We start from the raw sequence: 27,260 nt of genomic DNA, 5'->3' as shown, positions 1-27,260 counted from the left end.
TGAGTTATCTAGATTTTTAATTCAATATAATATTTTCTTAAAAAATATCTAATGTTTATCCGAATTACTCAATGTTTAAACTGAAATCTAGAATTATTTGATTTTTCATATAAATCTGAAATGACGCAAAAACAGTGATAAAATCAGAACCAAATTAATTAGACCCGTAATTTTTTGGATATTAGTTGGTTCCAAACCGAATAAAATAGTTATTATTGTTTTATATTTAACATATGTATATTAGTTGTGTCATATAGATGACGATGCACAGTCATATAAGATGATATGATTACGATTTCTATAAATATGTTAGTTGAAATCGATGTATAGATGATCATAATATGAGGTTATTCTAAATTATATAGTCGATACATAAATCACGAAAAAAATCTTCCAGTTAATAAAACATATCAGCTAGAAAATAATCTATGAATGTATAGTCGATTAACTCATTTTATGTGAAAGAGACGACAGCAAAAAAAAAATGATCACTAAAAATTGGAAGTCATTGTTTATTGTCTATCATAATTTTGATCTGTTTACGTAAGTATCTAATATATCAAGCTTGGTTGATATAGTAACATGGTTGAGTTATGAATATTAGTTATATAGTTAGAGATAATTAAAAAATATTAGGTAAGGCCATGATACAATTAGTTAGATGAAAGGGTCCAAACAACCTTTTAAAGTAGATTTTTAAAAACTTCTTTCTTTTTAATAGTATTGATTTTAAAATGCATCTTTTGGTTACTGGTCGATTTTAGCTTCTCTGCTAAAAACACTAAACATATCCAAGTTTTATGATAATCTCTTTCTTGTTTTACTGTTAATATTGCCAACAAAAAGAAATCCACTATATAGTATTATTAAGTACCAAGTAAGTTCTGAAGAGAAAATTCTCCACAAAGTTACAATTGCTTATTATAACTCGAAACAAACTAAAGCCATCGAACAAGAAAGAACTCTGAAACCCCTTCTTGGTTTACCTTGTGTGAGTGTGTGTTACACGAAACGTTTCTTGAAGAGTTGGTGTCGTTTTGTAGGGTCTTTAGGCTTCCTGGATTGTTGACCAGAAGATTTGTGACGGCCAGAGTTGAATTCCTGGTACACAAATCCTTTCGCACCCGACATTTCACTCATCAGTCCCTTCCTGCGTCTCGCCGCTTGCAGTGCCAGTCCGTCTGTGTCTTCTTCCAGTTGCTCTAAACCAACCAAGTCGTCTCCAGCATTCAACACCTGTGTGGATCAGTGTTTTTAATTCCAGACCGGCGGTCAAACCAAGTTCAACCGTAAACCAAAAACTTACGAGTTGAGTAAATAAAAACCGGGTTTGTTTGTATACCAAAAATCAATACTACCTTAGGCCAACTCCAATTTACACCAAATTTGATGTAATTTCATCTTTAATGGAACACCAAAAATTTCACCAAATTTGGTATAGAATGAATAGTATTACACCATCATCATGCCAAATATTTTATATACATATTTTATTATGTTTCATTGAATAATATAATTCAATTATTATTATTAATCGGTTCAAATTTGTCACAATTATTATTAGTAACCAGTTCAAATAGTAACTAAACATAAATAGTGTATTATTTATATTTTAAATTTACTTTTACAAGATTAAAATATTTTTCATTTTATTTTCAAATAAGAAATCACTAAATTATTATTATCATTTTTATGTTGTAAAAAATAAAATATCATATAACTTTTATATTTTATTTTATTTTAAAATAAGAAATCACTTTTTTGTCAAAGAAATAAGAAATCACTAAATGATTATTATCATTTATCCCCTAGTCTATATTTGAGAAGTGATTTTGCCACATGTCATCTCCACAATCAATTTCACAAAAAAATGATGACATGGTTACTAAAATTGATGACATGGCTTATAGTTAAATATGACATGGACAATAACATTTATTGCTGATATATATTTTGGTAAACTTTATAAAATATGGCAATAATTCATACATTACATTTAGTGCGATTTATATTTTTGGTAAACTTTTTAAAATATGGTAATAACTCATAAATCATCCCTAAAATAAATATATTCAAATATGAATTATAAATTTCGAAATTTTATTTAATTTTACTTTTATAATTATAAAATTTTATTACTAAAATTTTCAAACTTTTCTACATCTTTTAAAAAAGTAAATAAATTTTTAATCGTAATATAATTAGTCTATTTTAGATATCTAAATTTTTAAAAAATATTGTTTAGTTTTAATCTCTATAATATTATTTGAGAAGTTAGTTTTCTATGTGTCGCGCGCTCCCGTTAATTCTTATGATGGTTAATTATAATAGTACCCTTAATGAATCAATATATCTATTTGTCATTATTAAAAAGAAAAAATTTCCTTTTTATTTTGGTTTCCTTCTCTAAATAACCTATATAATGAAAAGAAATTTGTAAATTTTAAAAACGAAAAAATATCTTTTATATATAATGCGATTCATTAAAAGCAAACTTAACAAAATAATTTTGATTTTAGAGTAACTAAATAATTATCCCTTTAAAAGATAATCTTAAACAACATATTATATATTTTAATATAATTATTTTATTTTAATTAATCTATTTCTCAAATTTATTACAAAAAATTAAGTAACATAACACAAGATATTTTAATGAATAAAAATGCATCTTTTATTTTCTAATTAAGTATCCTTTTATATTTTCCAAATCAAATATATAATAAAGAAAGTATTTAGAAAATTTATAATGAAAACATTTTTATATGTGATGTGATTTCATAAAAAAAAGAGAAAGTTCAGAAAAATAATCTTGACTTTATAAGTTTATAAGTTATTTTTATGCAACTTCGTACCGATCATGACTTTACTTTCTAATTTTGTTTTTGCAAATAACATATACCAAATTATAAAAGATAGTAACATACTTACATATCTATGATGAAGAACCAAAGGAATACAATTAATTTAATTTGGTTGAGTTAAACTAGAAATAATATATTTTAGTTTGAAGGAATATATGTAACACAATATATCCACAAAATGAGTAATTGGACTAATCTAATTTTTAATACAAAATCAAACACTTAACTAAATATAATGTATTATTGTTCATATTAATATTTTTATAAATATAAACTATAGAACAATGTAACATACTATTAACTAATATGAGATCTCAATTAATATTATGAATATATATTAACCAACTATTGCAACTAAGTTCTTTTCTATAATTTATATATATGCATGAGGTTTCATAATACTATCGTTGTTATATTAATATCAGTAACTTTGAATCAATTAAAACTTTAATTTATTTTTACTATTTAATTCTAAAATAATTTATATTAAATTATACATAATATTTCTAAAATATATTTACAAATCTAAGGCAATATCAAATTAATTGTAAACAACAAAATTAATCAATATTTTAATCTATAGAATAAACAAATTATGGTTGAATCAGAAAATTAGATATTATCTTATATATCCAAAATTATACCTATGATTAAAATAAAATAATATTATTTGAAAAATAGCATACTGATTACAATATAAATTACATAGTAATTTAAAAAAAAAATATAGTAAACTATTTAATATATTCATTTTATAAATATTTATATCCGTGCATGCGCACGGGAAAATCACCTAGTTTTATTTTAAAATATTAATAATAATTTTATTTAAGTTATATTTAATATTATTAATTCACCAAACTTTTAAATAATTTTTATAATATAGTTAAGTCTGTATTACTAACTAATACAAATTCTATTAAAATAAATATATTGTGTTGTTATGTGCTTTTCATAATTAATGTTTTGTAACTTTTAATATAATATTTTATATAAAATAAATACAAGCATAATATTGTTAAACTAAAAAATATAAATGTAAATAAATATTATAAACATAAAATTACGATTTTTTTTAATGTAATGTCAAAATGTGATAAAACACTTATTATCAATTTGAAATAATAAAAATATAAAATTATTAAAACAAATAACATTAAATAATATATAATATTGTTTTTGGTGTAATATTTGGTATCATGATTGAAATGTTCTACGCCTTTTTCTCAGACCAATATAATAGAATATAATATAATTTAAGAAAATAAACATTGTCACAAATAAAAACTTTTACCCTTCTTATTGTATTTGATTTTTACTTCTAAATTTTTGTAATTCAGGAACAAAAATTTGAAGTCAAATATTGATTTTATGTTTGTTTTCTCTGTTAGCTTTTAAATTCTTTTTGAAGATTATTTTTATTTAAAACTTCGTAAAATTTGTAGTAAGATAAATAAAAAACAAAAAAAAACATTGATGTGGATCACAAAAAGACTTCAAATTGTTTTTCAGAATAACAACTAACAAGGAAACACACCTTAGCGAGAAGGGATAACTGTTCTTCTTGACTGTGGTAGCTTAAGCTCGACCCAGCATCAGCTGGTGGAAGGCTTGTTATAACTTTAAAGCTGTAACCTTGGTCGATCAAGAACTGTTGTCTTTTAGTTGAATAATACATTTCCTGCATAAAAAATAATGGATTTAGCAATTCACGAGATCATAAAAACTCAAACTACACTAGTGAGTTTTGTCTGTCCTCCTTATACCTGCGTATCTGTAGAAACAAGTGAGTAGAAGAATGCATTGTACTCTTCTTTTCCACCAGCCATTCTATCTTCAATTTTACCCTGTTTTTGAAATTATAAACTAATTTTCAACTAACCAAAGAAGGAATTAGGAGAGACAACGTGATGAGCAAAAGAATATCAGAAATCAAACCTTGGCCCTAAGAATACGACCCAGACGCTGAGCCTCTTGACGTCTAGAACCAGCATGTGATGAAATCTGGATGATCACATTAGCTTCAGGAATATCTATGGAGTTATCACCAACCTGAAGTAAAAATAAAAGAAACCAATCCATTATCGTTAAGTTCCTCTGTCAAACAGATATCTATAATTCCAAGTCAAGGGAAATGTAAAAAAATGCTACTATACCTTTGACAAGAAGACGGTGTTCACGTCTTTACTGGTTTTAAACGCCTCTAGAATTTTGGTTCGTTCGATATGGCTACAGGTTAAACAAAAGGAGGAACCATCAGCGCCTATTAACTGAATGAATCACGCAAAAGAGTGTTTTGAATACACGTTTTTTTACGAACCTGGTTGCACCATAAATCATCGGTTTCCGGAGTTTCATTGCATACTCCGTAAGTGCAAAAAGATTGTCTGCGAAGACAATGATTTTATCCCCACGTTGTTGTTCATGGAAACGTATAAGAAACTCACAGGCTCTGAACTTGTTAGGGTTCATTACATAAAGTGCCTGCAGATATCAGAAGACAAGATATATGTACATGTCAGACCAACTGAACTGGTTTACTAGCTCTACACACTAAAAGAGCCTAACATATGAATGTTTACTATTTTCTAATCCTCCAGACTAGGTAAACATAATAAATTATAAAGTGAGAACAACGTGGGGAAGCTTATATTCATGTACCTGTTTTTTCTTGGAGTTCTCTTTCTTCAGATATTCTGCGAAAAACTCTTTGGTCATAGGACACCACACTTCAGCACACTGAACATTTGCAATAAAGCCTCCTTTAACTAAATCTAGCCAATTAGCTTCATATAGTTTCGGGCCAATAAGGAAGTTCAAATCTGTAATCTTTTCATCTTCTCTCACAAGAGTAGCTGTAAGTCCTAGCTTGCAGTGAGATTTTGTAATACTGATGACTTTCCTAAACATCTGGGCCGGAACAACATGTACCTATAAAAAAACACAACTCTTGAGTGCATTCATGAGCTAAACATATAACTTTCCGCAAAGAGATAAATCACACTGAAAAGTATTTGATTACCTCGTCCATGAGCAACAACCCCCACTCTCTGTTCCTCATTTCTTCTATGATCTTCTCTGATTCCTCAGATCGTTTACCACCAAAGGCAACCATATTATAAGTGGTCACAACAACACCAGCATTTCCACGGAAGCGTTCTTTACTATCAGAAGTGAAACGGCATATTTGGTCGTCTCTTATAGTAGACCACAGCTTGAACTGGAAGGCCCACTGATCCACCGAGACAGCATTCGTCGCCAAACAAAGACAACTCTTTTTTATACGAGCCGCTGCAGAAACACCAACTAGAGATTTACCAGCACCACAAGGCAACACTATAATCCCAGATCTTGCTCGTCCTGCAAAATCAAGATTCTAGATCGGTGACATTCTCTCACAAAAAACCACAAATATTTATCACGAGTTCACCACGATGCTAGATCAGTCAAACGTATGACTGCCCACGGGAACATACAAATATATATAAATATCCCATCAAGTTGGGCAAATGCGGTATGAAAACAAAAGAGATGGAGACAGTTATACCGTTCCCAAACATCTTGCTCAAACTTTTTTCCTGGTACGGTCTCGGCTGTGCATGGGGCTTCAGTTCCATGTCAAGATCAGGATTAACCTGATAGACACCATCATCAAGTTATTCAACAATCATGAACATGTAGCGCCAGATCATATGTTAAGAAAGAAATAGGCCTCAGGTGTATTTTTTTGAACTCACGTTGTCGTTCCTGAAGTCATATTCCTCTAACATAGGGTAGTTCAATTCACTTGGCAAGCAACGCTGCTTTACAGTCTCCACCTACACATGAAGTGTAAAAGAACATGAACAATGCCAGTTAACATGACGAAACTCATTAAGACGCCATTTCAGAGACCCATAAGAGAAATTTACCAGTGCAGGGTCTATCTCAAATGAGTGAGTTTCTTTCTCTTCTGCAGCAGCTGCCAATTCTGCTGCATCCAACAGCTCCCCATGTCCTGCTTCAAGTTCACCGCTTGTTTTGCCGACTGTGAATCCATCACCGCCGTATGGCTAGCAAAAAAAAAAAATTAATCTAAGTTAGTTCGACATACATTGGAGAACGCAAAATGGTATAAGAAGAAGAAGAAGGTTAATCAAGTCTATGTAACAACTGGAAAAAGAGTTCCAAAGATAGACTAAAAGGAAGAGTTCAACGCACCTCATAAAATCTAGCTTTGCTTATAACAGCATCATTGCCAAGCTTTTTCAGAACCTGAGATCAATGTTTTTAAAAGAAAAAAAAAATTAGCAATAGAGAAGCGAAACCCAATATCCAAATACACAAATACCAGATGTGAACTTACGTCAGGGAATGGGGATTCAATAAAATACCGATTCTTTTTTAAAACCAGCTTAACTTTGCCGTAATTGGCAGTAGAAGCATTGATGAAATCAATCATATCCTTGGGTAGCTTAGTCTTAGACAGCTTATTCAAAACAGATATGATAGTTTCCGTCTCAAGACCGACTGAAACAGCCGCATAAAGAGAGTGTGGTGTTAAATTATACTCGTGCATTGACTCTGGCCTGAAAATAACAAAACCAAAAGAAAATCAACCCCCAAAACTGATGACATGGATCATGCATAAATGAACTCATTAGATGACCTGCAAACGGGTTCAGCAATGGCGATAAGGAAGTCATAAGCTTGCTTGTAGAGAGGAGAGAAAGTTTCCAAGAAAATCCTTCCATCAGCACAAGCCCACAAGGGTCTGTTCCCATGGTCTGGCTTCAACTCCAATTTGCTAAAATCAGTATTCATCTTCTCTCCTTCTCCTACAAAAAAAAAAAGAAGAAGAAACCATTCATAAAATGTCTCTAAATAGATAGAAAGTGAGTAAAGTAGTACCATCGCGAGAATCTTCATCAGCATCATCACCGAGGTAGTATTCTTCGTTTTGGAGGTTCTTCATCTTTTGATCATCCTGATATACCATACAGTGTGAATTAACATTCAGAAATAGGCTATTAAAAATTGATTCCAAGGGGGAGGCACGAACCTTGCCACCGTACTTCATCTTCTTGCTAGATCTTCCTCTTTCACCTGAACAATTTAAACAAGTGTCGTTTGGCATATATATATATATATATATATATACATTTTCTGCCCGATAATTCGAGAAACCACCAAAAAAATATCAGATGATTACCGTTTCCCATCTTAATTGAATCGATTCAGAGTTTATCTTTTTTTTTGTCAATCAAGTTACGAAGAGAAAAAACCACGGCGGCGTGGAAGTCCGTTGTAAGTTTGTACGTCGAATTGAGGCGGAACGATGGAGAAGATTCTGATTCGGATTTGGATTCCTGGTCGGGTTCTGTTCGAAACGAGGGAGTCGGTTTTGATGAGAACTACGAAGAGATGGTTAAGCGGAGGAGACGAGCTCTTAGAATTTATAAAAAGAAAAAAAAAAGGTTAACATAACGGATCAAATATGGGCTTTACTGTGGGCCTTTGTATTTCCATGTTGGGCCACCTACCATTTTGTATAACGGAACGAACCTTTATTTTTTCTTAACATCATCTACACATTACTCTAAAAGTGTGAGAATTAATACTATACAATGCCAGATGGTACAAGAAAATGATACTTTGTTGTGGCTTTGCGATTGACTATGTTTTGACCTTGACTATATTTCTCGTCTCAAACCTTGTTATAAGCATTACTGAGTTTGGATCTCTTCAACTTTATAAGCATTCTTCAGTTAATTCAACACCTCATTAGCTGATTCGCAACATTTTAACTGGCTTTCGTTCACTATTTTTTTTTGGTTAAATCATTCATTCACTAACTGAAAGTTGCAGACAAAGGCTTTGCTTTCTTTTCCTCATCATCATCATCATCAGTCCACACAGATTTTTTTCCTTTGCCACACATCTGAGTCATCCTCACCTTTGGTTGTAGGTTATAACTTGGGTCAGATGCATATTCTGATACAACTGTAAAAAGCAGATGAATCGATAACAATGTTTTTGAGATGTTTATAATACATTTAATTGAATTTTCACCAAAACTAAGAGACACTCTTAACTTGTGACCAACATATGTAGGTCTTGAATTGAACGTATGATAGTGTAATTTTTTTTTTTTTTTTTTTTTTTTTTGTGACATGATAGTGTAATCTGATGAAAGATGTTTAGGACGAGACCTCTAATCTCTTCATCAAAAGATGGAAACATTAGTTTGGTTACCTCCAAAATAGTTCATATATGCCTCTTCATATAAATTGAAGAAATTCTTTAACCCAATTTTAGTTTTAATTAAAATTATTACTTTACAAAATATTTTATTGGGTTTTCTCAAAAAAAAAAAATCTTTTATTGGGCATTCAGTCATTGAATATATATATCTCATATTATAAATTTTATGTTGTGTGTTTATTATGAACAATAATAATTAGTAATATGTAAATAAAAATACATTTGATGAGTTTTTGTATATATAAAATATCAGTTAATTAAGTTGGGGGAATTAAAGGTTGTGAACAAAAAAAAAAGAAAAGTAGGGAATTAAATAATAGTATTATATTTTTATAATAAGAGGAGGTGGAGTCTTGTATTTTAGTGTAGGAAAGTCAGTTTGATAGAGCGCACGATAAACAACACAGCAGCGCAAAAGCAGAGAGGGGACGAAAAAGAAGGTTTCTCCCAAGAGAGATAAAGCAACAACTCTCTCTCTCTCTCTCTCTCGGTTTGATTTTGAGATTTCGAACTTCCCTCTTCCTGATTCAATCTCGAGAAAGGTGATCGGTTCCTCCTCTATGCTCTTTCATCTTGCTTGCTACTGATCGATCGTTGTTTTCACTCTTTGTTGAATCTCTCTCTCCCTCGCGCGCGTCTTAGAAGTTGATTTCGTGTGGGTTTCGACTGTTTAGATCCGTGTTTGCTCTTGCTAGGTTCTGAAATTTTGGAGTTGGTTGATGATTTTGGTAAGGTTTCGGTTTTAGGGTTTTACGGAGCTTGGGGGGGTTATGAAACGTCGTAGCTACCTCTCAAAGAAGCTCTTCATTGATTCTGTTATTTTCTTTGCGTGAGCTGAGTTTGAGTAGAGTTTATAGTGCATAAAATTCACTCTACTTGTGTGTAGAAGGTGCTAAATATATTGCAAAATTGGCCTTCTCCTGATTCAGTAGATGCACATTAAGCTTAGCTCTCGACATCATTGTCTCCATGTTCTTGTAATTGTATTATTGTTTCTAATTTTTAGACTCTTGTAGTTGTGTGTTGATGGTGTTTTGCTCGCTTGTTGTGGTTTGTGTGTAATTGCTACCGTTGTAGACAGCTGAAACTGATATTAAAAAACAACAAAGCTTGTTTCAGTTTCTGGCGGATCATTTCATTCGGAATCTAATTTTTTTCCCTGTCTTTTTTCACTGCTCGTAGGTTAGCATAGATGAAGAGTCTTCGCTTGTGATAAAGAACACACACAAAAAAAAGAAAAACATAATGGGAGGCTGCTGTTGTTGTTCTTCTTCACGAAGAGCTGATGTTGATAATGGACCTCCCTACTATTACGTTAGTCTCATGCTTCTTCCCACTTCCCTCTTTTATTATTTCTGTCTTCTTGCGAACATACTCTACAAATAATCAATCTACTTGTGAATTGATTTTCTTATCACAATATGAAGACTTGTTTTTTTTTTTCATTTGTTAAATAATAAGTCTCTTATCTTTGTCTCTGCAGTATCCGAGAGCAACAGAAGAGCGTGTTCCTTTATCTTCCGCCCTTAACAGAACTTCCTCTACAATCTCCTCTGGTGTTGTTGTGGTTGACACAAACTTAGAGACTTCATCTCCTGATGCTTATATACCACCACCACTCCCTACTCCTTTCGATGTGGCTATAGGTGTTCCTCAAACACCAGAAATCCGTGAAGAGTCTGCTTGTGTTGATATAAGAGAAGTCCCAGTTGAAGCCGCTAATACTGAGTCAGCTCAAGAAACAGTCGATGGTATCACTCTAGGGGTTCCAACTACAACATGCCCGTGTAAAGAAACAGAAACCAAACTACAGGGAGAGATTGATCTTGAATCTACTGAAGATATAGACCCCAAGAAGCTATCGAAAGACGTCTTTGTACCAATAGAGGAAGAGGAGGATTGTCCCATATGCCTGGAAGGTATTTACCTTTTTGCCTTTTGTACATCTCCAAGACATAAAAACATCACTTTGTATGGTTGATATATCTTGTCTTTGTTATTGATTCAGAATATGATATGGATAACCCGAAACTTCTAGCCAAATGTGAGCACCATTTTCACCTCGCATGCATTCTAGAATGGATGGAGAGAAGTGAAACTTGCCCCGTCTGCAACAAGGTATGTCTCCCCGACATTTTCGTTTTACTTCCCGGGCTGTGTCTTAGTGAGGTGGACTCGTTTTGTGTTTGCAGGAAATGGTGTTTGACTCTCCCCTCGACTAGCAACCTGCAAGTACCCACAGCTTAGAAGACTCGTTTCGGCTCTGAATCCCAAAAAAAAACAAAACGAAGAAACATAAAAGAAAAGAAAGATGGTAAGAAAATACACAACAGTAACGTTCTTGATTCACAATTTGCAAATTACACGTTAGTGTTGATATATATAAATATATGTATGCTTGTACAGACGTTTGAAGTCGTCTACAAAGACTATTAAAGATAAGAATTAGGGGTTTATTATTATGCTTTAAGATTCGCCTCTGTGAATATACTCAAAAACAAACGAAGTTCTTGTTCTTGTATATGTTCTAGTTTGATTTTTGTTTAGGTAGACCACAATTTGGGTTTAAGCTGTAGTTACAATTTGGGTTTGAATCTGTTTCTTTTCTTGGGTTATAGAAAATAGTAATCAAACTGGAATTGGGTTAATAATACGGTTAGGGTTTCGTTTAGTTTAGTGTTTGTTTACTCAGTTTTTACCGTTCTTTAGTATGATAAAACATTTTTAGTGTGTATGTTTTTTTAAAAATCTTATCTTATTTACATTCCCGAAAACTGTACGTATATATAATTGTATCAATACAATTCCAGAGTTAAAAAAAATATATAATTGTCTCGACTTGTTTAATGTGACAGATTTTGCTTAAATGTTACAAAAAGTCAATAAAACTACTCGATTCGGTTAAATTATTGAAAACAAGATCTGACAGTAACCAACATGGTTCTCGCACACGTACTTGTCCCAAAAGACGTCTCCTTTGGACAATGTAATTCAGCAAGGATAAGAAGATAAGGAGTGTCATGTAATCATGCTAAAGTGTCATGTAATCATGCTAAACTATGTCAATTTCTTTATTATTTATGGTATGAGAGAATCGGTGAAGTATACTGTTTCGTGAATTATGTTACTTTGGGAGAACGTAAATTTGAAAAACAAAAAATTAATACACAGTATTTTTACCGACAGAACAAATCTCTATCTATATAAAGGATACGGTCGTCGCTTCACTTCATCATCGGCGTTCGTGAAAAATATATTTTAAAGAAAATAAAAAATAATCTATCCTTTTTTCAGTTTTCTCTCACACATTATTTTCATCATCTTCACTCGAATCCGGAAGAAACAAAGACACACCCAGAAGAAAGAGAGATGTCTTCGCCGAGCAAACGCAGAGAAATGGACATGATGAAGCTGTAAATCTCTAATACTCCTGTTTCCCTTTTTTTGATGATTTTGATTGTGGGTTTCTTTGAAAAAAGTTAACTTTGATTTGGGGTTGAATGATTCGATCAAAGGATGATGAGCGACTATAAAGTGGAGACGATCAACGATGGCATGCAGGAGTTCTTTGTTGAATTCAATGGCCCCAAAGACAGTATGATTTCATTCTCTCTCTTTTTATTCATATCTTTAATCAAAGACTGGTTGGTGCTTATGATTGATGATATAGGGTTTTTCAAATCATCCTTTTTTGTCTGGTTTGGTGCTTATGATTGATGAAGTTTTACCAAACAATTATCTATTTTTTCTTTGTTGTTCTGATCTGATAGGTCTGTATGAAGGAGGAGTGTGGAAGATAAGGGTTGAGCTTCCAGATGCTTATCCTTACAAATCTCCTTCCGTTGGTTTCATCACCAAGATTTATCACCCTAATGTTGATGAACTGTCAGTTTCATTCTTTTCCTTTATTTATTATTGTTCTTGGACAGTCCACCATGTGTTTTTTTTTTATCTTGAGAATCTTCTACATCTTTTGTCTCTTTTTTGTTGGTGCAGGTCCGGTTCTGTTTGCTTAGATGTGATCAACCAGACTTGGAGTCCTATGTTTGGTATGTGCCAAATCAAAAGAAGATCCTAAATGGTTGTTGTTGTGTTGAAGATTTGGTTTTAACTTCTGTGTGTTTTGGATTTGTTTAATTTTTTCAGACCTTGTGAATGTGTTTGAGACATTTCTTCCTCAGCTTCTTTTGTATCCAAACCCATCAGACCCATTGAATGGAGAAGCTGCTGCTTTGATGATGCGTGATCGTCCTACTTATGAACTACGAGTTAAAGGTAAATTCAATCAGACTCTTCTAGTGTTATGAGATAAGTCGAAATTGTAATGAAAAAAAAAACTGTCGAGTGTCTTAAAGGTTTTTCATTAATTAGTATCTTGAACTTGTTGCTAACGTATGTGCGTTCTTGAGATTACCATTCGTAAGCTAAATGTTGCTCTGAATCATTTGTGTTTCTTAGTTCTAATCGAATGTAGCTTTTTCTTAGTTAATGTGAGAACTGAAATTTTGGTAAGTCTCGCAGCTTATGCAATTTTCTTCAAACGATTGATTAAACTCTATAAAACCCATCTTTGATTAGCTCGTTAGTAAGTTCATGATGAATAAAAAGTTTCTGCTTATATTAAAAGTTTAGAATCAAGAGGTAAATAACAAATATGATTGTACTGTTTCAACTATAAGGAAGTTTGATAGGTCATTTTGATTGTGTGATGTTTGGTTTCAGAATACTGTGAGAAGTATGCAAAACCAGGGGAAGGTTCAGAAGATAAGTCTAGCGATGAAGAGCTAAGTGATGAGGAATATGGTTCTGATGACAATGAAGATGATGATGATGTTGCAATTGCAGGCAACCCAGATCCTTAAACCGGGATTTGCTAGAGCACTTGGTTTTTATGTATATCATGCATTTCTATTTATGCTTATAAGCTGCCGAACTGTGAAATCTGTCTGCTGTTTCTCCCTTTGTGCTTGTTCGCCTGTTTAAATGTACCGGTTCCGGACGTTTGTGTACATTATTAGACCGAACCGTATTGTTAAATCTTTCCGATTTCAAAATAAACGCGTCATTCCGGTTTAGACCGATCATTGGTTCGCTAATCTTTATTTTAACCTTTGACCTTTTGAAGAATTACCTGTTCCGGACGCTGTGTACATTATTGTACTGTACCGAATTGTTAAATCTTCACGATTTTAGAACGGTTCATACCGGTTTATACCGTTTCTTGGTTCGCTAGACCAACCACCTACTGGTTAGTAGAAAGTTCAACTTCAACGACTCTTCTCTCACTGCGTAAAGAAAGAGGAGGTTTTGTGATTTGCTCCGATGAATACTCCGGCCACAGCTAACGAATCGAATATCGTCTCCATCAACGTAGGAGGCCGAATCTTCCAGACGACGAAACAAACCCTAACCCTAGCCGGAACCGATTCCCCCCTCTCCAAACTCGCCACCGAGTCATCCACTCGCTTCCTCGATCGAGATCCCGCTCTCTTCTCCGTCCTCCTCTACATCCTCCGCACGGGAAACCTCCCCGCGCGATCAACCTCCGACGTCCGAGACCTCATCGAAGAGTCAAGACACTACGGAATCGAGCCTTTCCTCATCGACTCCCTCTCGAACCCCTCCCAGTTCGAGGCCTTCGATCTCCGCAAATCCCGCGTCCTCCGGTTAAACGGCCGAGACTCTCCCTCCACGATCGCGCCGACGGGAGGAGGAGGTCTCCACGTGGCGCACGGGAGCAAGATCACCTCGTTCGACTGGTCGTTACGGCGGAAATCGACGGTTCTCACCAACTTCTCCGCCGTGGATTCGCTTCTCGAGATCTCCCCGGGAGTTTTAGCAGCCGGAGCCACCGACTTCCCAGGCCTGCAGATCATCGATCTCGAGAGCGGCGGATCGGTACAAACGGCTCTGAACTGGGAGAACGTGGCTAGCTCGACGGTTCAAGCTGTTGGTTCTTCCTCCGAGTTTCTGTTCGCCAGCTTCGAATCCAGCAGGAGGAACTCGAATTCGGTTATGGTGTACGATCTCTCCACCTTGTTGCCCGTCTTAGAGCTCGATCGTGGAAGTGATTCTTCGGCGATCCCGTCGACTAAGTTGAGATGGATTGGGAGCTGTAACTTGCTGATGGTCTCCGGCTCTCACGCTAGTCCTTCCGGCGTGAGTGGTCACGTGCGGTTTTGGGATGTTAGGTCGAGGAATATGGTTTGTGAGATTAATGAGAGGGAAGATTGTTTCGCTGACGTCACTGTTTCGGAGAATCTCTCTGCGGTTTTTAAAGTTGGTGTGTCTTCAGGGGAGGTTTTCTACACGGATTTGAGGGGTTTAGGAGGTGGTAAGGAGGGGGATCGGTGGGTTTGTCTTGGAGAAGAGAGGAAGAGGAGCTTGAATGAGAGGAAAGGAGTTGGGTGTAAGATAGAGAGTTATGGGGATCATGTGTTTTGTAGTAAAGGTGATGGGATTGAGCTTTGGTCTGAAGTGATTACGGGTTTGGTAGGGAATGCGAGACGGGATGTGTTGGAAGAGAGGGTTTTTAGGAAGAACTCGTTTGTGGCAGGCTCAGGAGAAAACAAGGTAACTGGATTGGTGTTTGGAGGGAGCAGAATGTTTGTGACAAGGAAGGATCAACAGGCGGTCGAGGTTTGGCAGAGTTCGAGTCGTGGAGTATCAATGTAATGTCCCCAGTATCAAGCGGGGTAGGAGTATGAATTGATATGTGGTTGTTTGATGGTGGTATGAGAGTGTACGATGGATTAAGAATATGTTTATAAAAATTGATCTGTTGGTGAATGATCTTATTGACTTTTAAGTAAAGAGGCTGGCACAGAACATAATTAGATAATCTTTTACTTCCCGGCTGCTGACGTGGGAGAATCTCTAACTCAAACTATAGGACAGAAGGTACGATGGAGGGCAAAACTTTTCCAGAGGAGGAATGGTTCAAATGAAACGTAGGATCGCTTGGGTGTTAAGATAGTCTGATGGGAAAGTATTGATTAATCGTAACTTTCGCTTATATTTGAAGCCAGGTTTAGAGCTTAGTGTTGTAGCCTATGAAAAAACATGGTAAGTCAATAGCTAATATTTACATCTCAGGCGTCAGATCTTTGGGGGCGCGGTTCTAAGACATGTAGAGCTTGACCACCTTTTAGGCTCCAAGCGTCTGAGGTTTTGATTATTTTAAGTGAGATGGATGAATAGAGTTTGAAAGTAGAGCCCGTGGAAACAAATAGAGGTGCTACTCTCATTGTCCAGAGTGTAATGGTTCATTGTGGCCGAATAATTCATTATCGAGTTACTCTTAGAGAGAATTACTTTTGGTTTTTGTAACTTGGAAGTGGATGGAATTTTAATTGATAAGGTTTGTACAACAGTTTTTATATACTTCCTTCTGTTTTTTAAAGATGTATGTTTTGGTGTTTTCACACATATTAAGAAAACACATTAACTATACATCATTTTTAGAAATTATCAAATTCCAATGCATTTTAACCAATAGTCTTTCAATAAATTCAATCAATTTTATTGAAATTTGCAATTTTTGTATAGGAAACATAAAAAATACATCTTTATGAAACAATTTATTTTTCTAAAACATCTATCTTTAAAAAACAGAGGGAGTATATGATAGATAGAAGCTTAGACCGATGATTTGTTGCCAACCAAAAGAGAAAAGGGAACAGAAACTCTTAATTCGTTAGGGACAAGGAGAGTTGAAGAAGAACAAAAAATCCTTTTCTGTTTGCAATTTTACCAAAAAACAAAGACATGTGAACAACAGTTTACATTTTTGTTGCGTCTTAAAACATAAAGTAAAGTCACTGAGGTCATCTCTACAGGTAGATAATAATTGTTGCTCTTCTCTCTGTAACCGATGTTTATCTACCTGAGCTAGTTCTGTAACTGGAGAGGCTGTTATTACCGTTACTAACCTCGAATCTGTTACCGGAATATGGATGTATGGCTCCACCGACCATTTGCAGTTCTCCAAACATATTGTTGTTGTCTCTCTGCTGTGAATAAGTCGTAGGATTCATTTGCAGTCCTCCGAACGTATTACTGTTGTCTCTCTGCTGTGAGTAAGTCGTATGATTCAGTTGTGCCATCAGATTAGATTGGGAAGCTGCCGGAAAACCAGAGAAGTAACCATTGTTGTGAAACAGAGCATTCCCAAATCCTTGTCCTCCTGTGAATCCTGTCTGAAATTCAAAAAGATCAGAGAACTGAGGTACTATTGGTGGTTGCATCGGTTGGTAGTTATTACTTGCTGAACAAGCAACCCCTTGGCTTGACGAAGGGAACAACGAAGAACCTACCGGAAAGCTCTGCAACAATGGCGATGAAGACAGCTGTGGCACATAGGGTATCGCAAAGTTGTCATCTTTCTTAGTTTCGGATCTGTTTTTAATGGTGTTGGCTTCTCTCGTCTTCTTTTGTCTCTGTCTTACCTTTGGAGCTTCAATGGCCAAAACAACACTCTTCTTCTCATTCATGGCTGTCGCATTCTCGATCTCAGTTTGCGCAACAATACCTTGTTGTCCTTGTTCATGACCGCTCCTGAGGATAATATCCAACGGTCCAACATCATAATCAAGTTGTTGAGCTTGATCTCCACCGTTCTGCACAACCTCTGAGCTCTTCTCTTTTGTTTTGTTCATCTCTTGACAAATCTCCTCATGTTTCCTCTGATTTTCCTCCTCTTCGCCCTTCTTCTTTGTCCTCCTCTTCTTCGCAGAAGCAACCGCTCTCTTCTTTGGAGGTGGTCGAGACACAACATTTTGATCCAATGGTCCATTCAACTCAGTGTTCATCCAATCCATTAAGCTCTCTCTCGTAGCTGTAAGATCATCAAGCAACGTCTTCATAAACATTCCAACTTCATCCACCACGGTTTCCTCTTTCTTGTTCTCTATTACTGTTTCCTTATTGTTCTCCTCTGCACAAACAGTTTTAGGTTTCCTTCTCCTTACTTGTTTAGCTTTCTCAGGTTTACTCTCATCTTTCTTGCTCCTTCTCTTCCGTGTTTTCACAGGTTGCTCCGTCGTAGTAGTCACTGTTTTTGTTCCATTGTCTAGCTGATTAGAGTCGAGAACGGGATTTGTGTTATGAATATTCGGTTCGTGAGTTGAATATGAATCTGGATCATCGCTTGAAGAATCATCATCAAAGTTGTTCTCTTGCCTTCTGAACTCCCATTTCTCACTAAACCTTGGCTCATCTCCCATTCTTCAAAGACTGTCTTCTTTTTTTCACTCAGATCTTACAGATTTCAACTGCAAGACAGAAAAAAAAAACAACCCCAGTCGTTGTAGTGTATCGAAAAGGATCATATATACATAAAGAGTGATAGATAAATTATGTTTCAAAAGCAGAGAGTCGATTCCTAATCTCGATGGTCTCACTCAATTTGGAAATCAAAATTTTGTAAGCAGTATTATAAGCAATATGATGTTAAGAGATATATAAACAAAGTAATTGAGTTTTCATTTCATACCGGAGAGAAGGATGTTTCAGGGCAAAGTCCTAATCATCTTCACCATTCTCTCTATATATCATCTTTCACTGGTCATCATTGTGTATATACCAGAATTAATGTCTTTGAATTTTATGCTTTCGGTTTCGCACTTGAAAAGGAAAGATATTATGTTCTTGTCTTAGAGAATATATATTTCCATAAAAATTGGTACATTGAATATTCTGTGCTGTGCTGTGCAGTGACTACTAGTCAATGATTTTGTTCATAACTTGCATAACATGATTTTTAATTTCCCAAGTGTAGAGTTTAAAATCTATAATTAATTCGATTTTCAAGTTTCTTGGTGCGAGCCTATAGAGAGAGTCGCAAGATGATTTCCATCATGTTACTCATATGCTCAATTTAGAACAAAAACAAAATATTTTGAAAACAATCTACCTTCAAAGAAAATCTCAAGTTCCCTTTTTAGTTCTTCGCCTACATTAACCAACAACAAATAGAAGAAATAAAATAATTGTTTTTTTTTTGGTTTTTCAAAAATTCCTAACATTAGAAGAATGCCAAAGATTACAAAATCTAAGCGGGAAAGCTAAAATGTCTTCAACATATCCATGCAACCTTTTTAAGTGCCTCTTTGATCATTCCTGGTGTTGCTATTTTTGAACCCTTGTGCTGAAACCAACATTTCACAATATGTCCACCTTAAAAAAAAAAATCCCGATTTAAGTAAGAGGGTTACAAATTGTACCTTGCAACTGACGGTTAAGCAGAGCAAACCGTCTCCGGTCGAGGATTGTACCGAATGCGAATCCAAGTTGAGATTACTAATCACATCCATTATCTCAAGCAAAACTCCTTCTCTCCAAACACATCTCATCTCAATAACCACCTCGTTACCAAATGGACTGATCCTTAAATTATCGGTTAAACTGGTTTCTGTTGGTTCGGCTTGTCCAACATGAGTTCTTTTCCCGTAGCCGATTTCATTATTTGTGCAATTAGCTGATGTTCTTTCGCCTGCATCATAAGGTTTCTTCCTCTTCATTGTTGTTGTCCCACGGGTTTCTGTATCGGTCGATTCTCTGCATGATTCTAGTTCTTGAACCCGTTTCTCTAGTTCTTGAAGATATCCAATTGTATCATCAAGAATCGATACTTTATCGCTCTATTGAAAATGTAAAAACCAAAATAAGTCAAAACTCATTACATAATAAAGATTTAAAATTTCGAAAATTCAGTTATATATCTCTATATTATTATTTGAGAAGTCAGTTTCCTACGTATTGTATTCACGTTAATTCTTACGTCGGTTAATTATAGAGATACTCTTATTGAATTAAAATATTTATATCTAATCGTCATTATTAAAAATACTTTATACTTTATGCTTATTAAATTTTAAATTATACAACCTTTTTATGTTTTTGATATAAGATATTTAATAAAAAATAAATATTTATATAGTAAAAACGAAAAAAATTATATTTTCAAAAAAGGAGAGAAAACATATTTTATGAAAATAAATTTTATATATAATGTTATTTCATAAAAAGAAAAATTCACAAAACAGATTCATCTTTAAAATAAGCATCAAAAATAAAATAATATATATAAGGTATATTTTATAGGCTTGGTCTATTTTCTTTATATACTTAATATCAGTCTATTTTCTCGGTTATTAGAAAAATTAATTTAAGGGTTCATTTAAAAAAAAATATATTTGTACAACACAATACACCTATAACAAGAATACATAAACCAATATGAATTTGTATGGTTAAGATTATTTCTTAATTATGTGATCAAAAGTACTATTTCTTAATTACATTTTCTACATCTAAAGTATAAAGTTACTTAGATTTTTTTTTTTAATTATTTTGTAGATATTGATATCCATTCATGAGTTTTCAAACTTTTATCTTCATCTATAGACTTTGTACTAACCATCATTGTGTTTTTTCTCTTATTTTAATCCACACAAAAACAAATTATACAAAATAATTTAAGAAAGTATATATGCAGATTTAAGATGAAAAACTGAATTAATGCTACAAATAAAACTGATCAAATATAGTTAAATAGAATCAAAAGTGATTATGTTTCAGTTTGAAGAAATATGTGTAACTAAATATAACCCACAAAATGAGTAACTTAAACTATCTAAGTTTTTATGCTAAAAATCAAAAGTGCAAATGGAAAAAAAAATCAATTTTAATTTTTTAGCACAAAAAATACTATGGTTAAATTTGGGGAAATATATACAGTTCGATATACATAAGTAATAACTAAATAGACTCAATATTATATATATATAAATTATATATGTGATTAAAATAATATAATATTATTTAAAATAATCATAAATATAAATGATAAAATAATTAAATTAAAATTAGAATATTAATAATTTTTATAATATATTTTTTTGTAAATATTTCTATCCGGAAAACCACCTAGTACCTTATTGATTGAAGGAATGATTGATCTCAAGATCAAGAACCGTTCGTTCAGTTTCTCCCGCCGTTTCTTCTCTAAAACCGCGTGGTTCGCAGTTTCATCCCCAACCCCTGGTGAATCCAACATCAGCTTCTCTTTCTGGTGCACTCGTGGAACCTCGAAAATAATCTTCTTCAACATTCCTTGTGATGGTGGTACAACTGATGCGGTTCCAAATGATGATGATGATGATGGTTTCTTCCACCTTGTGAAGCTTGACCGCTTATCGCAGTTCCGAAACTGTGGTCCAAGAATCAGCTGGTGACTGGTCTTGAAAATTGTGGAGATCACACTTTGGTAATGAACATCGTCATTTCTTGGATCAAAAGATAGCATCTTCACATTTTTATGCTGCTCTTGAAAATGCCCTAACCTTTGAACCCTACCTTTTCTTGCGCCGCAAGAGACCCGTCTAGCCCCTGCTTCAGCAAACGTTTGAGAGACGCAATCACTGGAATTTAGCGATTGGTGAACGCAGTTACTGAGCTCATCGTCCATGTGCTGCCAACTTTGTACTTGAGAGTTGATTCCTTCGGCCATGAACGAATCATGATCTTCTGCTAGTTGATCGTGTTCGGGATCGAAACCGTTGGTGGTTCTGCTCGGAGAAGTTGCTTGAAAAGGCCGATTACCAAACATAGGAGCATAGATCTCGTCTCCTAGGATGTGCTGCGGATCGAGGACGTTGTCTATGTGGTAATCAGATCTTTGTTGTGATATTGTAGCGTGTGAAGCAGGAGCTTCGAGGAATGATTTCTTCACGCATTGTATTACGTTCATGTCCTCTGCAATCTATGAAATGAAAACACAAACAAGAATATTTTTACTGTTTCTGTATTAACATTTTTTTGTGTATTAACAATTGTATTAGCATTAATCGGTAATAAGAGTACTTATTCATTCTGAAAATTCTAAAGCAAAAACAAATGATAAAATTTTGGAATGTGGCTTACGTACGTGTTCTGTGGTACCGATCTCAACGACTCCTCCAAGGAACGGGAAGCAAATTACTGTATTAACCGAAGCGCTCTAAACGCACAAAAAGATAAACGATCGACTTTAGTGTTTTGAGTCGTCAAAAATAAAGAGTTAGACAGCGACTACACATACTAGAACTTACTTTTGCCAGAAGAGAACGGCCAAAAACTTTACTATCAGCAGTACCAGCATTGCATAGCCATATCGGTTCATCGTTTGCAAACGTACGTCCAGGCATTCTGCAAAAGAAATAGATTAATATGAAATAACGAAATGTCCTCTATGTTTTACCAAACGGTTCTATGATAGATTGATAGTTGAATGACGTAAATATATTTATATTTATTTATTTATTTAATTATATAAAATTCAACGGATTCAAACACATAATTATTTTTAACTTAAACTAAACCAAACTTAAATGGAAATATTATTCTATTTCAGACCACATCTTGCCCGGACCAGATAACATAATCTAAATGTCCAGACCCTACATGTAATAAAAGCGTATTTTGTCTTTTTATAAAAACTGGCAAAAAGATCAATCTGAACTGGACATGACGCACCACGTAATAAATGTTAATGCTGATTTTTGGGAAGACGGAATTACCCTTCACCGATTTTGAAGACGAAAGACATACAAACCAAGTAGTACCACTCAGTGTCGGCGAGATCTTCCGGCGAGAGTGCAGCGGCGGAAGCTCGTCTAGTGACTTGAGATCCCACGGCGGTTCCAGTGGAGGAAGATTCAGCGATGGAGAGAGACTCGAAAAGCTCTCTAAGCTGCTCGCTCCTCCGTAAACCAAGCTGATCAGCTTTGATCTCCGAAGCTTGAATCGTCTTCCTCGTTTTGATATCTCCATTATAATATCCTTCTCCCCATTCTAACACTCTTTGGTTTTAACACAAAACTTATTCGAATCAGGGGAAAAAACAACTATAACATTTTATTTGAAAGAATGAAGAACTTCAAGAAGAAGAAGAAAAGAAAACTCAGAAACTTTGTCTTGAGTTGAAGAACATCACTGATGAAATTTAGATTGACGAAAAACAAGATTTGAATTAAAACCCATAAAGCTGTTAATATGATTTTTCGATTTAAATCAGTAATATTTTCGTAAGTTTTGTAACTTTCAAAAATTTTGGTAATGTTCATGAAAAAATCAAAAGCACTTCTAGCTTCCTACAACAAGCTTAAGCAATGAAAATTTATAGCTAAAAGCTAACAAAACTGATTAGTTTTCAAGGACTATGGTTATGAAACTTACCCAGGCTGAGAAGCAGAGACAGACCAAAATATAGCATAACTCCATTGAATACTTCGAATTGAAACTGCGAGCTGTTTTTTCAGATTCTCAGGAACAGATGTTATGTTTTGTCCCATAACCATTGTTTCTTCATCCCTACACGGTGAAACAAAATATGATATGATACAGGAGGGAGAAGAAAACAAAGAGTTTGTCCTGATCTAGACAAAATAATGATAATATGTTAATTTATTGCCAAAAATAAGAGAAAAACAAGAAAAAGAACAAGAAAAAACCTAAAAGAACTTTACATGATTTTATGAAGTATTAGAGATGAAACAAATTGGATTGCAAGGTTTTTTGAGTTTGTCACTTGCATGAAATGGTTTCGGTTGCCGCCGGCAAAAGACAAATAAACACATAAGTGTTTGTGTTTCTGTTTTTATATCACTTACTTTCTTTTTAATATTGTTGTTATAAATACTACTCCCTCTGTTTCTATAAGATCCATATTTTAGAATTTTCACACTTATTAAGAAAAACATAAAATTTTAGTTACCAATGCATTGTTTTTATTAATTAACAATTCCCCAAAATTTTGAACCAATAAGATTTTAATAAATACAATTATATTTTTGGAAATATACAATTTTTCATTAATTAATGTCTTGAAAATGTAGAAAATATATCTTTTTGAAACAAATTTTTTTTCTAAAACATGAATCTTTTAAAAACAGAGGGAGTAGTTTTGTTGTTTTGAAAATTTGTGAGACAATTACTGTGTACGAATCTATAATATTAATCGATATGACGATATCTTTTTGTGAATATAGAACAGAACACTGAAATTTAAGACAAATATATCAAAAGTACAGGATTGTTTTTAATAATTTACTAGATAATTAGCGAGATGAAACAAAAGTAGAGAGATACAAAGAAGTAAAAATCTATGTTTATTTAACTGTTTTTAAAAAAAAATAGAATCTTCCCTTTATTTTTTGGTTTTTGTTTCAAAACTATAAACGAGTTGAAAATTGAAATGCAGAAAAATAAAATAAACAGAAAATAAAATTAAATTAAACTTGACTGTTAAAAAATGATCTGACAAACTAAGAAAAATTAATTTTATAACACCAACAACAATCCAAAGAGATATAAGCACTTACATTTCCCGCTAGAAAAATTCGACAGAATCATTCTGCGAAAAAGAGAAAAAACAGTCACATCTGATGAATTCTAAAATTCATTCATGAATATGATTTTGATTTCAGGAAATTTTTTTTTTTTTTTTTTTTTACAAATCATTGATGTTTGATACGACTGTAGCTATAAAAATTTAGCATTAAAAGTTTAGCTGTAGATAAGTTGGTTGTAGCCGTAGAGTTGTTACTGTAGATTTTTCTGTAGAAATTTTTGATGTAGTTAAATTGTTGTAACTGTAAGTTATATGATTTAGATATTTCAAAATAAAATATGTGAAGTATATATAAAATAATTATTTTATCAACTAAAATAATTTATATTAGTGATTTTTATAAATTATCAAAGTTTACTGTTATTTAAGATGTGATATGTAAATAATATTTATGTTATTTAAAATATTTCAATAATTTTTAAAACACACAAAATTAAATTAAAATATTTATAGATGTTTTACTATAATTATCTAATTTATTTGATATTATAAATATTTTTTTTTTCATTTTACAGTTTCTACAACATATAAAACAAATATCTAAGGTTTTTGTCTAAAATACATAAGAACAAAATTTGCTTTAGTTTTTCTGCTGTAGTTTTGAAAGTAAAGGTAAACCATGATTGGTAAAAATTAATAGAAATTTGCTGAAGGTTTTAACTTTCAAAAATAAAATTAAAACATGATTAGTAAAATTTAGTACTTTAAAAATAAATAAACCTAAAGTAGAGAGATACATCCCAACCATTCACCCACTATATAATAATAATATAGTATTGCTGTAATAATTACTAATATATGAAAAAAAAATTTCTTTCTTTAAATAAAAACTACAAAATTACCTAATTTGGTTAGAATATATATATATATATGACATTTAATGATTTTGAATAATATAGAGTTGATAAAAATTCATGCGCCTTCTATTATTTTATTTACTTAAGTAAATTAGGCAGTGTTTCGAAAAGGTAAATTAGACAATAACATTAACCATAAAACAAATTATATAAATTTTTCTATGTATGTTATAATTCAAATTTCTTTTTAAAACTCTAAATTACTAAAACTGTCAAAAATTCAGCATTAAAAGTTTATGATCAATGATTAAAAAATTTTGTTATAGAAAATACAAATAATCATATAATAGGAAATCTTATTTAATAGATATTCAAATTAAAGCACATATATATATTTAATTTCAAAATAAAATAAAATTATATACAATATAAAATACATAAATATTGTAAATTAAAAATTTGTATAGAACAATTATTGTGAAAATTAATATTTTAATTTATAATTTTTCATTGGATTAAAAATGATTATAATTGACTAAAATTATTAAAATTTTCTTATCTAAAAATTTATTATTGATGATTTATTTTTATATAAGTATAAATGAATATGAGTATGAAGTCTTATTTAATAGATAACCATATTAAAATATACTCCCTCTGTTTTTTATTGTAAGTAGTTTTGCCTAAAACCACAAGTATTTAGAAAAAAACATTTATAACTCTAGCATTTAATTAAAGAGAAAAAGAACCAATAACAAATCACATTTCTAATTTTGTTTTCAATTTTTTATATAAATATTATTTTATTATATTACTTTTTGCATTGGACTTTTAAAACAACTTACATTGTGAAACAAACAAAAACCTCTAAAACTACTTGTACGACTACTCCATCTCCAAATCTGCTATAAAAGTTCGTCTAACGCTTGATGCTTTCAATCCCTTAGTCAAAGAAATTGTGGTTGATTTCTCCTCGGGTGAAGAGCTGGTGGTCCCCCTGGAATATGAGCACCTAGATCTCCACTGTACTAACTGCTTTGCTCTCACACACTCCTCTTCACAGTGTCCTCTGTTAGAACCACATATCTCACTGGCTACAGCCAGTCACCCACGAGCAGCTGCTGAGTCTTCACACCGAGAGGCACTCCCAGCAGCCCCTCAACCCTTCAACCAACGTGTTGATCGTCACAGGAGACCTTTTGGCGACAGAGTACAACCAGCTGCTAGAGGAAACCCACTGAGGAACAAGCTTACTCCAGACCTTCCTCCCTCTGCACGTAGAAACTTGGAGCCTGTGACAAGACGAAGACATGATTCTCCCCCTCACATACGTTCTGAACGTCAACACCAGTCCCCACGAGATGCTAGACCTCAACAATACTGGAGGGAAAAAGTGCAACAACGCGAACCAGGCCCCCCCCCCCCTCTTTAAGATCGCCTCCACTTGAAACAGAGAGAGGCCCGCTACAGAGAAATCTGGCTCTTTCTGAATCCTCCATGTTCCCTCCTCTTCCCTCTCAGGAGGCTGTCTTAGAGGAACTTCAGGAGGTCACCCTACAGTACACAAATTGCAAGGACCCCACCGAGAGTGCAGCTCGCAGACACCGTGTTCTGCAAGGTGAAATGAACGGTCTTATGGCAAAACGGCTGCTTCCATCATAGCAAATGCTGCTGAGAATCTCACCAGGCAGACTGCGGTCCCCTCTGCAGCTCTCGCCCAACTTCGAGCAGGAGAAAAAGTGAAAAAAGTCGTGGAAGGCCTCCAAAAAAGGTCACCCCAACTGATCAGACTGCGATTCTGCCTCCTTTGCCTCCTCTCCCACCTATTCCTTCTATGGAAGAGGTCCTCAACGAGCTACAGGATGCTACACTGCAGTATACCAGTTGCGCTGACCCTATAGAACGAGAAGCCCGAATACAACGCGTCCGAGATGGAAAAGTAAATGGCCTCACACTTAATACTGC

General features: G+C 33.6%; 6 protein-coding genes across 7 annotated transcripts; 3 read left to right on the top strand and 3 right to left on the bottom strand.

The window, feature by feature from the left end:
• Positions 1-843: 843 nt before the first annotated feature.
• Positions 844-8,263, bottom strand: LOC108848303 (general transcription and DNA repair factor IIH helicase subunit XPB1). The gene is made up of 17 exons (XM_057009136.1): positions 8,056-8,263; positions 7,906-7,949; positions 7,755-7,830; positions 7,513-7,681; positions 7,210-7,432; positions 7,065-7,118; positions 6,776-6,916; positions 6,602-6,682; positions 6,412-6,499; positions 5,887-6,224; positions 5,526-5,795; positions 5,185-5,348; positions 5,021-5,093; positions 4,803-4,916; positions 4,631-4,711; positions 4,402-4,545; positions 844-1,236 (listed from the first exon to the last, which is right to left on the bottom strand). The coding sequence occupies exons 1-17, from the start codon at positions 8,063-8,065 to the stop codon at positions 1,003-1,005; spliced, it is 2,304 nt and encodes a 767-aa protein (XP_056865116.1). The 5' UTR covers positions 8,066-8,263; the 3' UTR covers positions 844-1,002.
• A 1,207-nt stretch (positions 8,264-9,470) lies between these two features.
• LOC108854507 (probable E3 ubiquitin-protein ligase RHB1A) lies at positions 9,471-11,628 on the top strand. Its single transcript, XM_018628080.2, has 5 exons — positions 9,471-9,649; positions 10,290-10,421; positions 10,591-11,026; positions 11,116-11,225; positions 11,300-11,628. The coding sequence occupies exons 2-5, from the start codon at positions 10,353-10,355 to the stop codon at positions 11,327-11,329; spliced, it is 645 nt and encodes a 214-aa protein (XP_018483582.1). The 5' UTR covers positions 9,471-9,649; positions 10,290-10,352; the 3' UTR covers positions 11,330-11,628.
• A 702-nt stretch (positions 11,629-12,330) lies between these two features.
• On the top strand, positions 12,331-14,191 carry LOC108854508 (ubiquitin-conjugating enzyme E2 4). Its single transcript, XM_018628081.2, has 6 exons — positions 12,331-12,520; positions 12,623-12,702; positions 12,878-12,992; positions 13,104-13,156; positions 13,254-13,382; positions 13,830-14,191. The coding sequence occupies exons 1-6, from the start codon at positions 12,477-12,479 to the stop codon at positions 13,967-13,969; spliced, it is 561 nt and encodes a 186-aa protein (XP_018483583.1). The 5' UTR covers positions 12,331-12,476; the 3' UTR covers positions 13,970-14,191.
• A 171-nt stretch (positions 14,192-14,362) lies between these two features.
• LOC108854504 (BTB/POZ domain-containing protein At5g41330) lies at positions 14,363-15,899 on the top strand. The gene has a single exon (XM_018628078.2). It carries the CDS (start codon positions 14,430-14,432, stop codon positions 15,780-15,782), a length of 1,353 nt encoding a protein of 450 aa, XP_018483580.2. The 5' UTR covers positions 14,363-14,429; the 3' UTR covers positions 15,783-15,899.
• Positions 15,900-16,455: 556 nt separating this feature from the next.
• LOC108854506 (uncharacterized) lies at positions 16,456-18,954 on the bottom strand. Its single transcript, XM_018628079.2, has one exon. It carries the CDS (start codon positions 18,329-18,331, stop codon positions 16,985-16,987), a length of 1,347 nt encoding a protein of 448 aa, XP_018483581.2. The 5' UTR covers positions 18,332-18,954; the 3' UTR covers positions 16,456-16,984.
• Positions 18,955-18,983: 29 nt separating this feature from the next.
• On the bottom strand, positions 18,984-23,739 carry LOC108853880 (transcription factor GLABRA 3). 2 transcript variants are annotated; one of them, XM_018627338.2, is made up of 8 exons: positions 23,615-23,739; positions 23,325-23,459; positions 22,667-22,948; positions 22,199-22,295; positions 22,036-22,107; positions 21,043-21,870; positions 19,331-19,747; positions 18,984-19,254 (listed from the first exon to the last, which is right to left on the bottom strand). In XM_018627338.2, exons 1-8 carry the CDS (start codon positions 23,680-23,682, stop codon positions 19,183-19,185), a joined length of 1,971 nt encoding a protein of 656 aa, XP_018482840.1. In that variant the 5' UTR covers positions 23,683-23,739; the 3' UTR covers positions 18,984-19,182. The 2 variants fall into 2 exon arrangements, with proteins under 2 accessions (XP_018482840.1, XP_018482841.1); XM_018627339.2 differs by having other exon boundaries at positions 23,600-23,733.
• Between the last annotated feature and the right edge of the window lie 3,521 nt (positions 23,740-27,260).

Source organism: Raphanus sativus, chromosome 4 (assembly GCF_000801105.2).
Source record: "Raphanus sativus cultivar WK10039 chromosome 4, ASM80110v3, whole genome shotgun sequence".
NCBI lineage: Eukaryota > Viridiplantae > Streptophyta > Magnoliopsida > Brassicales > Brassicaceae > Raphanus > Raphanus sativus.
The sequence above is the reverse complement of the archived record's forward strand: the minus strand, read 5'-3'. Positions and strand labels throughout refer to the sequence as shown.

Coding starts and splice junctions, on each gene's coding strand:
- LOC108848303 (XM_057009136.1), bottom strand. Junction 5,349..5,525: donor AGAACTCCAAGAAAAAACAG/GTACATGAATAT, acceptor TGATATCTGCAG/GCACTTTATGTAATGAACCC. Junction 4,917..5,020: donor ACACCGTCTTCTTGTCAAAG/GTATAGTAGCAT, acceptor TTTTTACTTCAG/GTTGGTGATAACTCCATAGA.
- LOC108853880 (XM_018627338.2), bottom strand. CDS start 23,682: ATGCAAGTGACAAACTCAAAAAACCTTGCAATCCAATTTGTTTCATCT. Junction 19,748..21,042: donor TCATTCCTTCAATCAATAAG/GTACTAGGTGGT, acceptor CATTTTCAATAG/AGCGATAAAGTATCGATTCT. Junction 19,255..19,330: donor GCTTAACCGTCAGTTGCAAG/GTACAATTTGTA, acceptor TGTTGGTTTCAG/CACAAGGGTTCAAAAATAGC.
- LOC108854508 (XM_018628081.2), top strand. CDS start 12,477: ATGTCTTCGCCGAGCAAACGCAGAGAAATGGACATGATGAAGCT. Junction 13,157..13,253: donor GACTTGGAGTCCTATGTTTG/GTATGTGCCAAA, acceptor TAATTTTTTCAG/ACCTTGTGAATGTGTTTGAG. Junction 13,383..13,829: donor TTATGAACTACGAGTTAAAG/GTAAATTCAATC, acceptor GTTTGGTTTCAG/AATACTGTGAGAAGTATGCA.
- LOC108854504 (XM_018628078.2), top strand. CDS start 14,430: ATGAATACTCCGGCCACAGCTAACGAATCGAATATCGTCTCCATCAAC.
- LOC108854506 (XM_018628079.2), bottom strand. CDS start 18,331: ATGGGAGATGAGCCAAGGTTTAGTGAGAAATGGGAGTTCAGAAGGCAA.
- LOC108854507 (XM_018628080.2), top strand. CDS start 10,353: ATGGGAGGCTGCTGTTGTTGTTCTTCTTCACGAAGAGCTGATGTTGAT. Junction 10,422..10,590: donor ATGGACCTCCCTACTATTAC/GTTAGTCTCATG, acceptor TTGTCTCTGCAG/TATCCGAGAGCAACAGAAGA. Junction 11,226..11,299: donor CTTGCCCCGTCTGCAACAAG/GTATGTCTCCCC, acceptor TTGTGTTTGCAG/GAAATGGTGTTTGACTCTCC.